General features: G+C 44.4%; 1 protein-coding gene across 2 annotated transcripts; it reads left to right on the top strand.

Annotated features, from left to right (window-relative positions):
• The first annotated feature begins 234 nt into the window (after positions 1–234).
• Positions 235–12,372, top strand: LOC114817697 (killer cell lectin-like receptor subfamily I member 1). 2 transcript variants are annotated; one of them, XM_029081717.2, is made up of 8 exons: positions 235–462; positions 3,063–3,248; positions 4,371–4,559; positions 6,975–7,070; positions 7,191–7,259; positions 7,701–7,852; positions 9,386–9,489; positions 11,490–12,372. In XM_029081717.2, the coding sequence occupies exons 2-8, from the start codon at positions 3,065–3,067 to the stop codon at positions 11,833–11,835; spliced, it is 1,140 nt and encodes a 379-aa protein (XP_028937550.1). In that variant the 5' UTR covers positions 235–462; positions 3,063–3,064; the 3' UTR covers positions 11,836–12,372. The 2 variants fall into 2 exon arrangements, with proteins under 2 accessions (XP_028937550.1, XP_028937551.1); XM_029081718.2 differs by lacking the exon at positions 9,386–9,489 and having other exon boundaries at positions 11,490–11,619.
• The last annotated feature ends 390 nt before the right edge of the window (positions 12,373–12,762 follow it).

Genomic DNA, 12,762 nt, shown 5'->3' on the forward strand with positions numbered 1-12,762 from the left:
GGCCAGAATCACTGGACTATTCTATCTGTGTCCTGGAAGTTGGCTATGATCTTCCCTATAGATATTGCTCCTTATGCACCTGGGCTCCCAGGAAAAAGAAATGAAGCTTTTCATAATAAATAAAGCCAGAGAGATCACATTCCCCTGCCCTGGTGGTCCCTGGTGGGTGGGGCAAACTACAAAGCAGCAGCAGCAACGAGAGAGCTTCCTGTGCAGTGTCAGCTGGACCATTTTACAGTAAGCCACTGCTCTGCTGTCGGCTCCCAAAATGGTTGGGCAGAGCAGCAGAAGGTCTCTGGGCTCATAGGTCTGGATTTCTTTCTCTTGGAGGATTTGATGCCATGGATAGCTGAGATCTTCTACTGCTCATTGGAGTTCCTGGCTTCCCAGTCCTGCTGGTCTCCTCCAGCCACAAACCCAGGCCCCTGGACAAATTGTCCCTATAACACCTCCTTCAAACAGGTACTTTTTGGCTTTTTTGCCCCTGTCCAGACTGACCTGGAGCAACAGCCACTCCATGTGTGCGTTAGTGTGTGTTTGTGTGTGTATGTGAAAGAATTTCTAATCATTCTGTTAGAATAATTTCCTATCAATTCAGAAATAGAAGTTGCCCATTATGAGATTCTTTATTTCTAATGTTCACAGGTACTCCAGGTAATTCATTCAACTAGAAATCTCTATCTTTAATTCATTGTCCATTCACTCATCACCCAGTCAATGAGAGCAGAAAGTGGGAAAGGTTGGGACCGAGGAATTGTATTTCTGTTTCAGATCACAAATTAATATTTTAACATCTGACTCAGGGAAAGGGGAAGAAAATTCCCATAACATAATTACAAAGCAGAAGGCAGTGAATTGACCAGCTATTTTTTAAATGTTCAAATGTCTATAAATAGATCAATGTGAATTTGGAAATGCATTCCATACAAAGTTTACTGTGGGTTACTTTATGCAGCGGCCAGACGATTTAAAGCCTAATTTACCCAGCTGTTGAGAGACATGAATAGCATTTAAACGTACCAGGCTGTGAAGTTTTTCTCCTACTTTCCTGGCAATTGTCAGACCTTGATGGCACTTCTTGATCCATTATTGGACTCTCCAGGGGTCAATTCAAGGGAGAGAGAGAAGGAGAGCTAAAGTGCCAGAGAAGGTTATTGAAAAGGGTCTCAGTTCAGAGGAGATGGAATTATTCAGCCACTAGAAAAGAAGGCTGAAGGATAAGTTGATAGGATCTTTAGGTTTATGATACTATGTCATCTGCAGAGAATGATCAGCTATTCTCCATCTATCCTGGGACAGAAGAAGAAGACATGAGTTGGTTGCAAAATTAGTTGTGTTACTTGTACTGCAGCTAAAAAACCTGGCAGCGATAAATGATAATATGTGATAACAGTGACAGAGAGGGATATGTCCGTGATTTTCTCTAGAATAAAATATTGGTCTGATCCAGTGATGACATTTATTTTGTTCCTATTCTGTCTTGATTACTTTTTCCTCTGGATATGAAGGTTTAAGAGTGCTCCTGCCTCAGTATGCGTGGATGGAGCAGATGAGAGTATGAGGTCTTTGCCAGCTCTGGAATTAAAATGACCCTGAAAATCTCTTGGGAGTCAGCAAAAGGCCTGAACATCAAATTGATGAGGGTCGTGATGTGATGGCTGGTTGTGAAAAGTCCACAAGTTGATTTTGGAAATGGAGCAGGGGAATGAGGGGAAATAGGAACAGGAAGTCAGAAACATAAAGAAACTACATCTAGCAGAAGGCCAAACTGTATATTTGCGGGATATACAGTTGAAGTCCCCTGGCTATCGCCTTCCTATTCCTGCTTTTGAACCCTTGGTCTGGCTTTTCCCTTCCCACCTAACTGGAGAATACCTGCTTTAGTGATTTGTTAAGCTAGAAAATGTTCATTTTTCCAAATAAATCTCTTTTATGAGATGGTAGGGATTGGACTGTTCAGATTGGGGTTCCTATAACAGAGATTTCTTTGTGAGTTTCCACCAACGTTTTTATGGTATTTGTGAATACCTCATTGGGGCCCACAGCCTTAATCCCCATTTTGCAGAAGGGGTAACTGAGGCACAGAGAAGTTAAATGACTTGCCCAAAGTCATATAGCAGACAAGCGGTGGAGCTGGGTTTAGAACCCAGGTCTTTCTGACACTCAGGCCCGTGATCTATCACCACGATATGCTGCTTCTCGTACCTTTTACTCATGTGTCTGTGGATATTAATTTTCCCCTGAAACATTTTTACATAGAGACATCTTTTTGAGGTACAATTCAATATCGATAGAAACCTGACATAAATTCTTCTTTTTGAAATCTCTTAAAACGTCCCCTTCTTCCATGCTGTATACTTCCCCTATCTGTAATTTATGTTAATGTCTGTCTCCCTCTGTAGACTGACAGTTCCTCGCGGGTAGGGATCATATCTGACAACTCTCTTGTATTGTACTATCCCAATAACTTCGTACAGTACTCTGCACATAGGAAGTATGCAATAAATTTTATTGATTTATTGATTAGCTATTGCTCATGGCTGACCGGTTTGCTACATATAGAGGGGATGGAGATCATAAGAGAATCTCCAAGTCAGCATGGCTTAGTGCAAAGAGCCCGGGCTTGGGAGTCAGAGATTATGGGTTCAAATCCCGGCTCTCCCACTTGTCAGCTGTGTGACTATGGGCAAGTCACTTATCTTCTCTGTGCCTCAGTTACCTCATCTGTAAAATGGGGATAAACTGTGAGCCTCAGGTGGGACAACCTGATTAGCCTGTATCTACCCCAGCACTTAGAACAGTGCTCTGCACATAGTAAGTGCTTAACAAATACCAACATTATTATTAAAGTCCCTCTCACCTTTCTGGGACCTGACTCACCCTTATCCCATATGATGCACCTGAATCCTAGAGAAGGATTCTTACACATCCACTAGGGGTGAGGAAGACTGTACCAGATCCTGAAAGCTTGCCTCTGGCTCCTGCTTGCTTTTCACCTCATCATCTCTCCCCACACAAATGGAATCTGTACTCTCTGTCTCTCATTCATCTCCCCTCTGCAGAGATGAGTGAACAGCAAGTTTTCTACACAGAGTTGTACAAAAAAGCCCTTTCTCAGTCCCAGCACAATAGACCAAACAACAACAGGAGCAGAAAGTCAGGAGAGGAGGAGGAATTGAACTACACTGAGTTGAAACCGCACAGGTCTTTCCAACAGAAGAGCAAACCAGAGAGACTCAGTGGTAAAGGTATGGCATGCCACTTACAGCTGACCTAGCGGGGTTAGATTTTTCTTGGCCTTAGTCCCAGCAGAGACTGGAATGGGTTCTGGGAAGACAGGTTTGAAGGGCCCGATTGGCTGATTGTCACAATGCTGGGCTCCTCCCTAAACATTCCTTGGCTTTGGGCATTCCTGTGGAGCTCCCATTTCCTGGGAACATCACTTTTTCTCAGTAAGTTCCAGACAGGGTACTCCCAGACTCCAGGCTCAATGGCTCTTTGTGATACTGACCATTAATGGTTATGCCCCTGCTCTCGGATGGCCCCTTTTTCACCGATGCTACCAGAGTCCCTGAGCCCAGCTCTGTCCTGAGAATCAGAAGAATTCCACTCATGTTGGAACATCCCAAAAACTAAAGCTTTCCCCTGGCCCTCACGAGTGGCTCATGCCTCTTCCTGGCCTGGGGGGGTGAGGGGGGCATGGGTTTGATTGTTGGTGATTCTGCCTTTGATGAGTCTCAAGTGCTGCCCTGCTCCTCTCTATCCCTTGTCAATGAGATGTCATTTGTCAGTGCCATTCAAAAGGTCTGCAACGTGACTGAGGAAAGAAGAGGCTGTCAGTGAAGTGGATGACGGAGGGACCTGGTGGGAATTCCAAAAATGAAGTCCATGAATCCAGGCTAGATTCACATTTCTCAGTGGAACCTGGCTCAGGATCCTGTGTCTGATCAACCGGTACACTCCCAGTTCCTCAGTGAAGTGACTGGGGAAATTGCCTTGCGGTTCATGAAAAAGCCAACTATTCATATCAAGGCTGGACTCTGAGCTGTCTCTCGGCTTGAGGGGGACAGCTGAAGTTTTCTTTGGAACCTCTTTCTTGGTCTTCGTTACCTTGGGGCTCATTTTGCATCTCTTGTTCCCCTCACTTGGAGCATGTGGAGGATCTAGAAATGACAAAAGGCCTTACTCCACCCCAGAACAGAGTTCTTTCTGACAGAGGGATTCTCTGGCATCACCCAATACTAGAGAGAACCTCATGCAATAATGGGGAGGGGCTAGGACTACCCCTGCTATTTCCGGCCACTCAACTCACCTTCTGCACAAATGCATTGACCTTCAAACTCTGTCTCCTGTTCACCTCCCCTCTGCAGAGACACGTGAGCAGCAGGTAACTTATTCAGAACTGAACAAGGAAAGGCTTGATCCACCATGGAAGCACCAAAAATCAAAGGGCACGAAGGGCAGAAGATCAGTGAGTGAGCAGTCAGTGACCTACACAGAGCTGAAACTGCATAATCAACCACAGTGGTGCAGCCCATCTGAGAATGCCCAGAGCAAAGGTACCATAGGCCACCGGCTCTGGGATGGGTCATTCGTATTATTCCAACAGATTTTGATATTTTACTATACTTAGCCAAGTGGACCCTGCAAGTCGAAATTGCATTTTCAAAGAATCCTCTTGGAGAAATCCACTAAACCCCATTTCCCCTTACAATTAAAATTTTGCTCATTTTCAGATATTTCCAGCAAAGGTACCCCCGTGGTGTAAGCAGCACTGACTCACTGGAGGTTCCCAAAGTGGATTTTTATCAGTTGTACTCTTTCAGAACTGTCTCTGGAATTTCCTAATGGACTCGCATGAATATGTCCTTACTACTATTTATCTTATTTGATACCTTTATCGAGCCAGATCAGCCCAGGGGTACCCCAAAGCCACTCCAGTGGCTGACAAAGCTGATTTCTATTGCCTCTCTAGTTAGTAAGGGGCCTTCCTCACCTGGAGTAAACCATAGCTTGTAGGAGGCCTGAGAGGATGTGGCTGCTGTGAAGAATTAGAGACCAGCTAGTGAAGTTGGCCTGTTCTTGGTCTTCCCCTCTCTCCACACAACGGCAGTTTCAGCACCAGCAGGATCAGGGAGAGGAGCAAATGGGGAGCTCAGAATCCCCAAGCAGACCATGGAGGGAAGGTGAAAGGGGATTACAGCCTATCACAAACTGATGAGAGGAAACTGATACCCCCGAGTCACTGTCATAATTACACGATGCACATTTTATTCAGTTAGGACACTCACATCCCAAGCTATGTAAGGAGACCTGACGGTGACTGGGAAGCTGTGGGGAGGTGTCTCTTGGACGACTGTCCCCCAACATAGTAGGTGCTTAATAAATACCATAATTATTATTATTGTACAGTATAAAGGGAACAATCCTATATATCACATCGTGACAGTGGTATGAGGGAAGTGCATCACAACCCAATCTATACACCTCAAAGCCTACAACCCTTCCTGGGGTCTCCTGCTTCGGCGCCTCCCTACTCCTGGTAGCTGGTACATTTAACCCTCATCCCTGGAAAGTCCTCTTGGAAACTGGCATGGGGACAAACACAAGCTCCTAGCCTCCTCACCATTCTTCAGCTCTCCCTACCCCATAAGAGAAGGTAACTGATGATTCACTCTCCTACTCACAGCAGACTCACAGAGGGCATCTGCCATCTGTTTCCACTCCCTTACCAACTTCTTCCCCTGCCGCAGAGTGAGGAAATGGTGTTGGTATAAGTTGTGGATTCCAAGTGGCAACCTTAAAAAATTCAAAGATTGACAGGCTTTCGAACTGAGGATCACACAGTGGGTTTTTTTGAGTAATCCAGCAAAGAAATGAAGAAACCTCAAACCACAACACAGCCGGCATGCAGTGGAGTTTATTATAATTTGGCAGCTACAAATACAGCTCTCCTACAGTCCCACACAACCCCTCTCTTTCGTCAGGATCTACCTTCAACCTTACAACTTCACTGTGCAGCTATATTCACACCTAGACACTTTGAAGCCTTACAGAATTTACCCTCTCAAGAGCAGGGTCTGTGTTTACCATCTCCGACTTACTCTCCCATGCACTTAGTTAATGTTCTCTGCACCTTGTAAGACATTGCTTCTGCCTCTGTTTTATTCCCCTTCAGATTTTTCCATTACTTCCCAACAATTGTAACTCCCACTACTCTGAAATAAAGACAAGGCTTGGGAACATATTTAGATCTAAAAAAACAAAGGCTCATTTGAAGAGTAAGCATCAGCCAGTTGTAGTGAATCTCTGCTTCTCCACTACCATCCCCTCCTCCAGATCATAAAATCCTTGAGTTCATGTCTACTTACTCTACTCTCTCGAGTATATTGTACAGTGTTTTGCATGAAGAGCTCAATAAACACCATTGATTGATCAATGTTTCCTCCTCTCCAGTTCTCATAAACATATGCTCTAGAAGAAGATGTAGATCAGGTCAGAAAGTTGGATAGAATGCACGAACTGAAGGTCTGTGTTCTTTGGATTTTAATGTTTTGCCTGGGGTCTGTGAACCTCTTCAGCCCTCTCTTTTCTCTCCTTCTTTGACTCTTTCTATATCTTTTATATTATTCTTGACCTCTGACTACATTTCTCTCTTCATGTAGTACCTTTCTCTATCTCTCTCTTAGCTTATATGTGTCTTGTGTGTGATCAAAATAAGAAATTGAGGTTGTCAGTTACAGAAAAAAAAGAAAATGTAAAAGGAAGGTGGTCTAACAGTCAGGCTTAAGTAGATGAAAGATAACTGAGCTAATAGCAGAGATGACATAAAAGGTGAATGGAGAAATGATTTCATTCAGCGACGTCAGGGTTTAGGGAGTGAATTAATATTTTGGGGTATTTTGGGTGTTTGAGCATTGGAATACTTTTTCTGTTCAAAGGTTTATCATTGATTACCTTATTATCACATCTAGTAGGTTCACAAAGCAAACTCTGGAAGTTCACTGCAGTGACTCTGGGGATCTTCTGCCTTGCGTTACTGGCCACAACAGGTTTCTTGGCTGCCCAAGGTAAATAACTTTACTGTCAGTCCTAAAACAGTGAAGAGATTCCTCCTTATAAATGACTTGCATCGAGGAAATAATATAAATAGTGCAGTCCTGATAACACTGCTCACCTGATTTCTACAGTGATCCAGCAGCAAGGAGTTTCTACAAGCCCCTTTCCAAACCCATCTCCAAATACCATCAATGCGACAGGTAGGTGCTAACACTAGACAGCCTCAATAACCAACCTAGAGCAGCTCAGACAGAGACTGAAACTGCTTTGTCTGAGATTGCAGGGCAGGGGGGGAAGTGGGGTCACAACTCAGGGCCCAGGAGCTGTTGTGCCCAGTTCACTTCCCTCCCCGAGAGAATGTTAATGGAGTTGTTGACTTCTCAGTTTATTGTGCTTTAACATACTAAGTCTCTGTTGGGGGTAGAGTGGTTATACTTATTTTCCTCAGCTCCCTAACTATTGGTTATTGGGAGTGGAAAGAGGAGATATAAGGAGAGAGGCCACTCCCATCTGAGGAGCTCTGAACCGTGGAACCAAAGTCTTTGTGTGCATGAGAGAAAGAGGTGGTAGAAACATCGACAACCAATGCTCAGGAAACGTCTGATTCTGTGCATGACTCTACCCCATTAATTGTTACCTAGGATGTGATCGGGGCCCTTGTCCAGGGGACTGGATTGGATTCAGAAACAGCTGTTACCTCTTCTCTAATGACAGAAAGAACTGGAGAGAGAGCAAATCAGCCTGTGCAGCTCTAAATTCCAGCTTGCTGTGGATAGACACCCAGGAAGAGCAGGTAAGCTACTCTTCCATCTTACTTTGAAGCTTTCACTTGAAGGGATTGTCTCTATTGCTGAATTGTACTTTCCAATTGCTTAGTACAGTGCTCTGCACACAGTAAGCACTCAATAAATACAATTGAATGAAAAAGGTCAAATGTTGGGTCGGGATGGCAAATGGACAGGCTCCTTGTGCTCTGGAGCTCTAGTCTTGACTCTGCTCAGAAGCTGTTGAGTCACGTTGGGCTGGTCATTCAGTCTCCCTGGTCTTCATCTTTTCCATCTGTCATTCATTCAATAGTATTTACTGAGTACTTACTATGTGCAGAGGACTGTACTAAGCTCTTGGAATGTAAAATTTGGCAACCGTTAGAGACGGTTAGAGGGAAGAGCTCTTGCCATTTCATTGCACTGCGAGGCCCTGTGAGATAATATGTTTTGGATTCTCCAGGTGAAGGGAAGTGTGACTCAATCACAGAACTTTGTTCAACCCTCTTTGAAAGCTGCAGGGTGTCTATTAACAAGCATACACTTAGTATTAGACTTTTTAACCTCAAATTACGCACAGCCTAGGCCCTGCCTCCTAGCTGCCTCAGATAGACATGGGAATATTTACCTAGGCCACAGTTGCAGTATGAAACTATAGTTAGAGCCCCAGTGAAAGTCATTCAATCTATCAGTGGTATTTATCTAACAGTTAATGGAGGTAATTATAGAAAGTGTTTGGGAGAATACAGTAGCGTTAAGTAGTCATGATTCCTGACTTACTCTCTGGAGGGGGATTGATTGAGTCAATGTCAGGGTGACTGAAGGGTGGAGTATCAGTATCCAGGCTGTTTATCGGAGCCTTTAGACAAGATACTCTCGCATCTCCAGCTCTTGCAGGACAACCAAGACTGGGCTTGCTATGGTGGGACATAATAATAATAATGTTGGTATTTAAGCGCTTACTATGTGTACAGCACTGTTCTAAGCGCTGAGTAGATACAGAGTAATCAGGTTGTCCCACGTGAGGCTCACAGTCTTAATCCCCATTTTCCAGATGGGGTAACTGAGGCACAGAGAAGTCAAGTGACTTGCCCACAGTCACACAGCTGCCAAATGGCAGAGCCAGGATTCGAACCCACGACCTCTGACTCCCAAGCCCGGGCTCTTTCCACTGAGCCAAGCTGCTTCTCTATGGCAGGTGCTGGTCTCCAAGGAGGGAAAGACTCAATTTTCAAGCCAGTGCCCTTCGTCAGAGTCTCAGATTCCTAATAAGAGTAATAATAGCATTCACTGAACACCCACTGTTCTAAGTGTTCCTGACACCATATTCTGCCTGAGGAAGAGGGGCTAGAGGGTGATGAGAGAAAGACATAAATAGAGACAATGATTGTACCCTGGACTGAAACAGACTTGGAACAGGGTGGAATGGGGTTAGGAGATTTTAGATTTTGTTTTCTCTCAGCTTGGAGGCTGGGAACCATGGATACTATTGAGGGATTGGGACCCTCATGCCTCTCTGAGGAAGCTTTATGCCCTTTTGGTCTTCTTGTAATTCCCCATAGGCATTCCTGGCATTCTTTTCCCTCTATGCATGGATTGGATTGTCTTGTAATGAACCTGGTAATTCCTCGAAATGGGAGGATGGCACAGATTTCTCCAATCATCAGTAAGTCTCGGGCTCTGAAAGACTGTCCTTTCCACAAAGGGACTGTCTCTTAGCTCCCCTTCCGTGCCCACACCCAAGGTTCCTGGATGCAGGGAGGTGCCTGGTGTCTGGGCCTTGAGTTTGGGTAATGGTGGAGAAGGGCAGCTCAGTCTAGTCTGGCTCCAGCAACAGAAGAAACTGTGTTTCTGGGGTCATCAGCTCCATCCACCCATTCTCCACTCTGGTTTCCTCCCTGGAATGAAAGCAGGGAAGCAGGGTCTCTGACCTTCACCTAGGCCATGACCCAGAGTTCAGAGGCAGAAAGAAATTTACAGGGGCAGGTTTGAAAGGCAGGAAGGATGAATCCAAACTCTTTGTTATGAGGACGATCCCTACGTGTCTCAGCACAGGTACTCCATACCCCTGGAATTCTAATCACTGTCTCCCTATTACCTGAGATTCCCAGTGGAAGTTGCCTTCCAGCCCTTGGGCTAGCTCATGTGGTGACATCATTAGCCAAAGTGAATTGAATTGAGCAGTCAGTACTCAGGACTCTGCAGGCCTTCTTCTCTACAATATGGAAGAAGGGTAATAATAATAATAATGTTGACATTTAAGTGCTTACTCTGTGCCAAGCACTGTTCTATGTGCTGGACTGAGTCATGTATTCTGTTACTAAGGGCTTTGAGATTCTCACTTCTATGAAGCTAGAAAATATATCCATCTGCATTATCATTACTACAGTCAATCATATGTATTTAGCACTTACTGTGTGGAGAACACTGTACTAAGAGATTGGGAGAGTACAATATAGCAGAGTGCTGGGAAACGTTTCTACCAAATCTGTTATAATATGCTTTCCCAAATGTTAAGAACACGGTCCCTGCTCACAATGAAGTTACAGTCTAAAGGAGGATATAGACATTAATATAAAGTATAGATATGGAAATAAGTGCTGTGGGACTGATGGGCGGGTGAAAAAAGGGTGTAAGTCTAAGTGCAATGGTGATGGTGACACAGAAAGGAGGGGGAGAAGAGGAAATGAGGGTTTAGCCAAGGAAGGCTTCTTGGAGATGTGCCTTCACTAAGGCTTTGATGGTGGGGACAGTGATAGTGTGAAGAAGGAGGGAACTCCAGGTGAGAGGGAGGATTTGGGTGAGAGTTCAGTGGTGAGATACACAAGCTTGAGGTACAGTGCATAGGTTGGCATGACAGGAGTGCCCACTCCTACCTCACCTTGCTTCTTGCTTCTCTACATACAGCCTCTCACTGTACCTCCTCCAGTGACTACCTCTTCACTGTACCTCAATCTCCCCTGTCTCACCACCAACCCCTAGCCCATATCCTACCTTTGGCCTGGAACACTCTTTCTCCTCAAATCTGACAATTACTCTCCCCACCTTCAAAGCCTTATTGAAAGCATATCTCCTCCAAGAGGCCTTCCCTGACTAAACTCCATTTTTCCTCATCTACCACTCGCTTCTTCATTGCCCTTACTTGTTTCCTTTGCTCTCCCCCCATTCCAGCCCCACAGCACTTGTTTCCATAACTCTAATATTAATTATTTATAAAGTTTGTCTCTCCCTCTCTAGACTGTAAGCTCACTGTGAGAAGGAAATGTCACTGTTTATTGTTGTATTGTACATTTCCACATGCTTAGTACAGTGCTCAGTAAATATGATTGAATGAATGAATGAGTGAATGGTTTTGGCTGGGTTGTAGTAGGAAATCAGGGGGGTAAGGTAGATGGGTGCAAGGTGATTTAAAGCCCATGGTAAAGAAATTCTCTTTGATGCGGAGATGGACAGGTAACCACTGGAAGTTTGTGAGCAGTGTGGGAACATGAGCTGCAGAGTTTTGTAGAAAAATGATCCAGGAAGAAGAATGAAGTGTGAATTGGAGCAGGGAGAGACAAGAGACAGCAAGGAGGCAGATGTAGTAATCAAGGCAGGATAGGATAAGTGTTTGGATTAATGTGACAGCAGTCATTAATCGAAAATCATCTCTGTTCTCCATCACAGGCTCCCTGTCATGAAGACACAAAAGGGGGTTAATTGTGTCTTCGAAGTGCACGCTATTACTATGAAGGTAACTGTGAGGATCTCAAGATCTTCATCTGCAAATGGAGGACTCACTAGTCTCTGTCTAGGAAAAGCCCCAATATTGGAATTTCATCTCAATCCCATCCCACATACCTCCTTACAGAGAATTCTGGTTGCTCATCTGCTCAGCTGCCCTGATTTCTTGGTCACCATTGTTTTTACAAGTAAAAGTGTTCCTGTTAGAAGTGGACATTGCAGATCCAAGACAAGCAGCATCACCAATGTTTCAGGGCCTCATGAAATATTTCCAGTCGAAAGTCAGTGATTCCCAGTTGAAATTTTAATTTGATTACAGCTTCTTTAAAGAGATAGTGAGATCTCTGTTACATAATACAACACCTCTCACCTTACACACTTGGACAGTATGCAGTACTGTGCAATATCCTGTGGCCCACCACAGGTAAATATTATGGATGAAAATGAAATTAATGACATTAATTCACAGATTATTAAAACATCAGTCTCCCTTCAGTCTCATGGCTTCATGAATCCTGCAAAATGTTCTGGAAAAAACGGGGGGTGGGTGGGGGGAAGGCTATTGTGAAGTGACAGCTTTTGACACCTTCAAAATGGTGTGAAATTCAATCAAAACGTCAGAAATGGACAACAGGGAGAGGAAATAATTTCTCACACGCTGAATGGACCTCATGAAGACATGGCTCCTGCCCTTGGAGCAATTTCCTAAAGGAGGCAAACACAAATTTTATACTACTAGTAGGACAAGGGGGAAAATATGAATATGTGTTCATTCAAGCAGTGAATGGAAAAATAAGTGGTTGAAATAAATAATTGCACCTACCTACTCTGTTGTCTTGTACTTTCCTAGGTGCTAAGTAAATAAGTACAGTGTTCTGTATCTAGCCACCCATCCCTCACCCACATCCTGCCTCTGGCCTGGAACAGCCTCCCTCCTCAAATCTGAAAGATAGCTACTCTCCTGGCCTCAAAACCTTATTGAAAGCACATTTCTTCCAGGAGGCCTTCCCTGACTAAGCCCCTCCTTTCCTCTTCTCCCACTCCCTTCTGCATCACTTGATTTGCTCCCTCGTGCTCCCCCCTCCCAACTCCAAGGCACTTACGTATATATCTGTAATTTATTTATATTAAAGTTTGTCTTCCCCCTTCTAGATTGTAAGCTCGTTGTGGGCAGGAAATGTGCCTGTTTATTGTTATATTGTTCTCTCCTAAGAGT

This window comes from Ornithorhynchus anatinus, chromosome 17 (genome assembly GCF_004115215.2).
Source record: "Ornithorhynchus anatinus isolate Pmale09 chromosome 17, mOrnAna1.pri.v4, whole genome shotgun sequence".
In the NCBI taxonomy this organism is placed as follows: Eukaryota; Metazoa; Chordata; class Mammalia; order Monotremata; family Ornithorhynchidae; genus Ornithorhynchus; species Ornithorhynchus anatinus.

Bases quoted from the DNA above. Each gene is read 5' to 3' on its own strand.
- LOC114817697 (XM_029081717.2), top strand. From the start codon at position 3,065: ATGAGTGAACAGCAAGTTTTCTACACAGAGTTGTACAAAAAAGCCCTT. The intron at 3,249-4,370 runs GTATGGCATGCC...TCCCCTCTGCAG, and splicing joins AGAGAGACTCAGTGGTAAAG to AGACACGTGAGCAGCAGGTA. The intron at 7,260-7,700 runs GTAGGTGCTAAC...ATTGTTACCTAG, and splicing joins AAATACCATCAATGCGACAG to GATGTGATCGGGGCCCTTGT.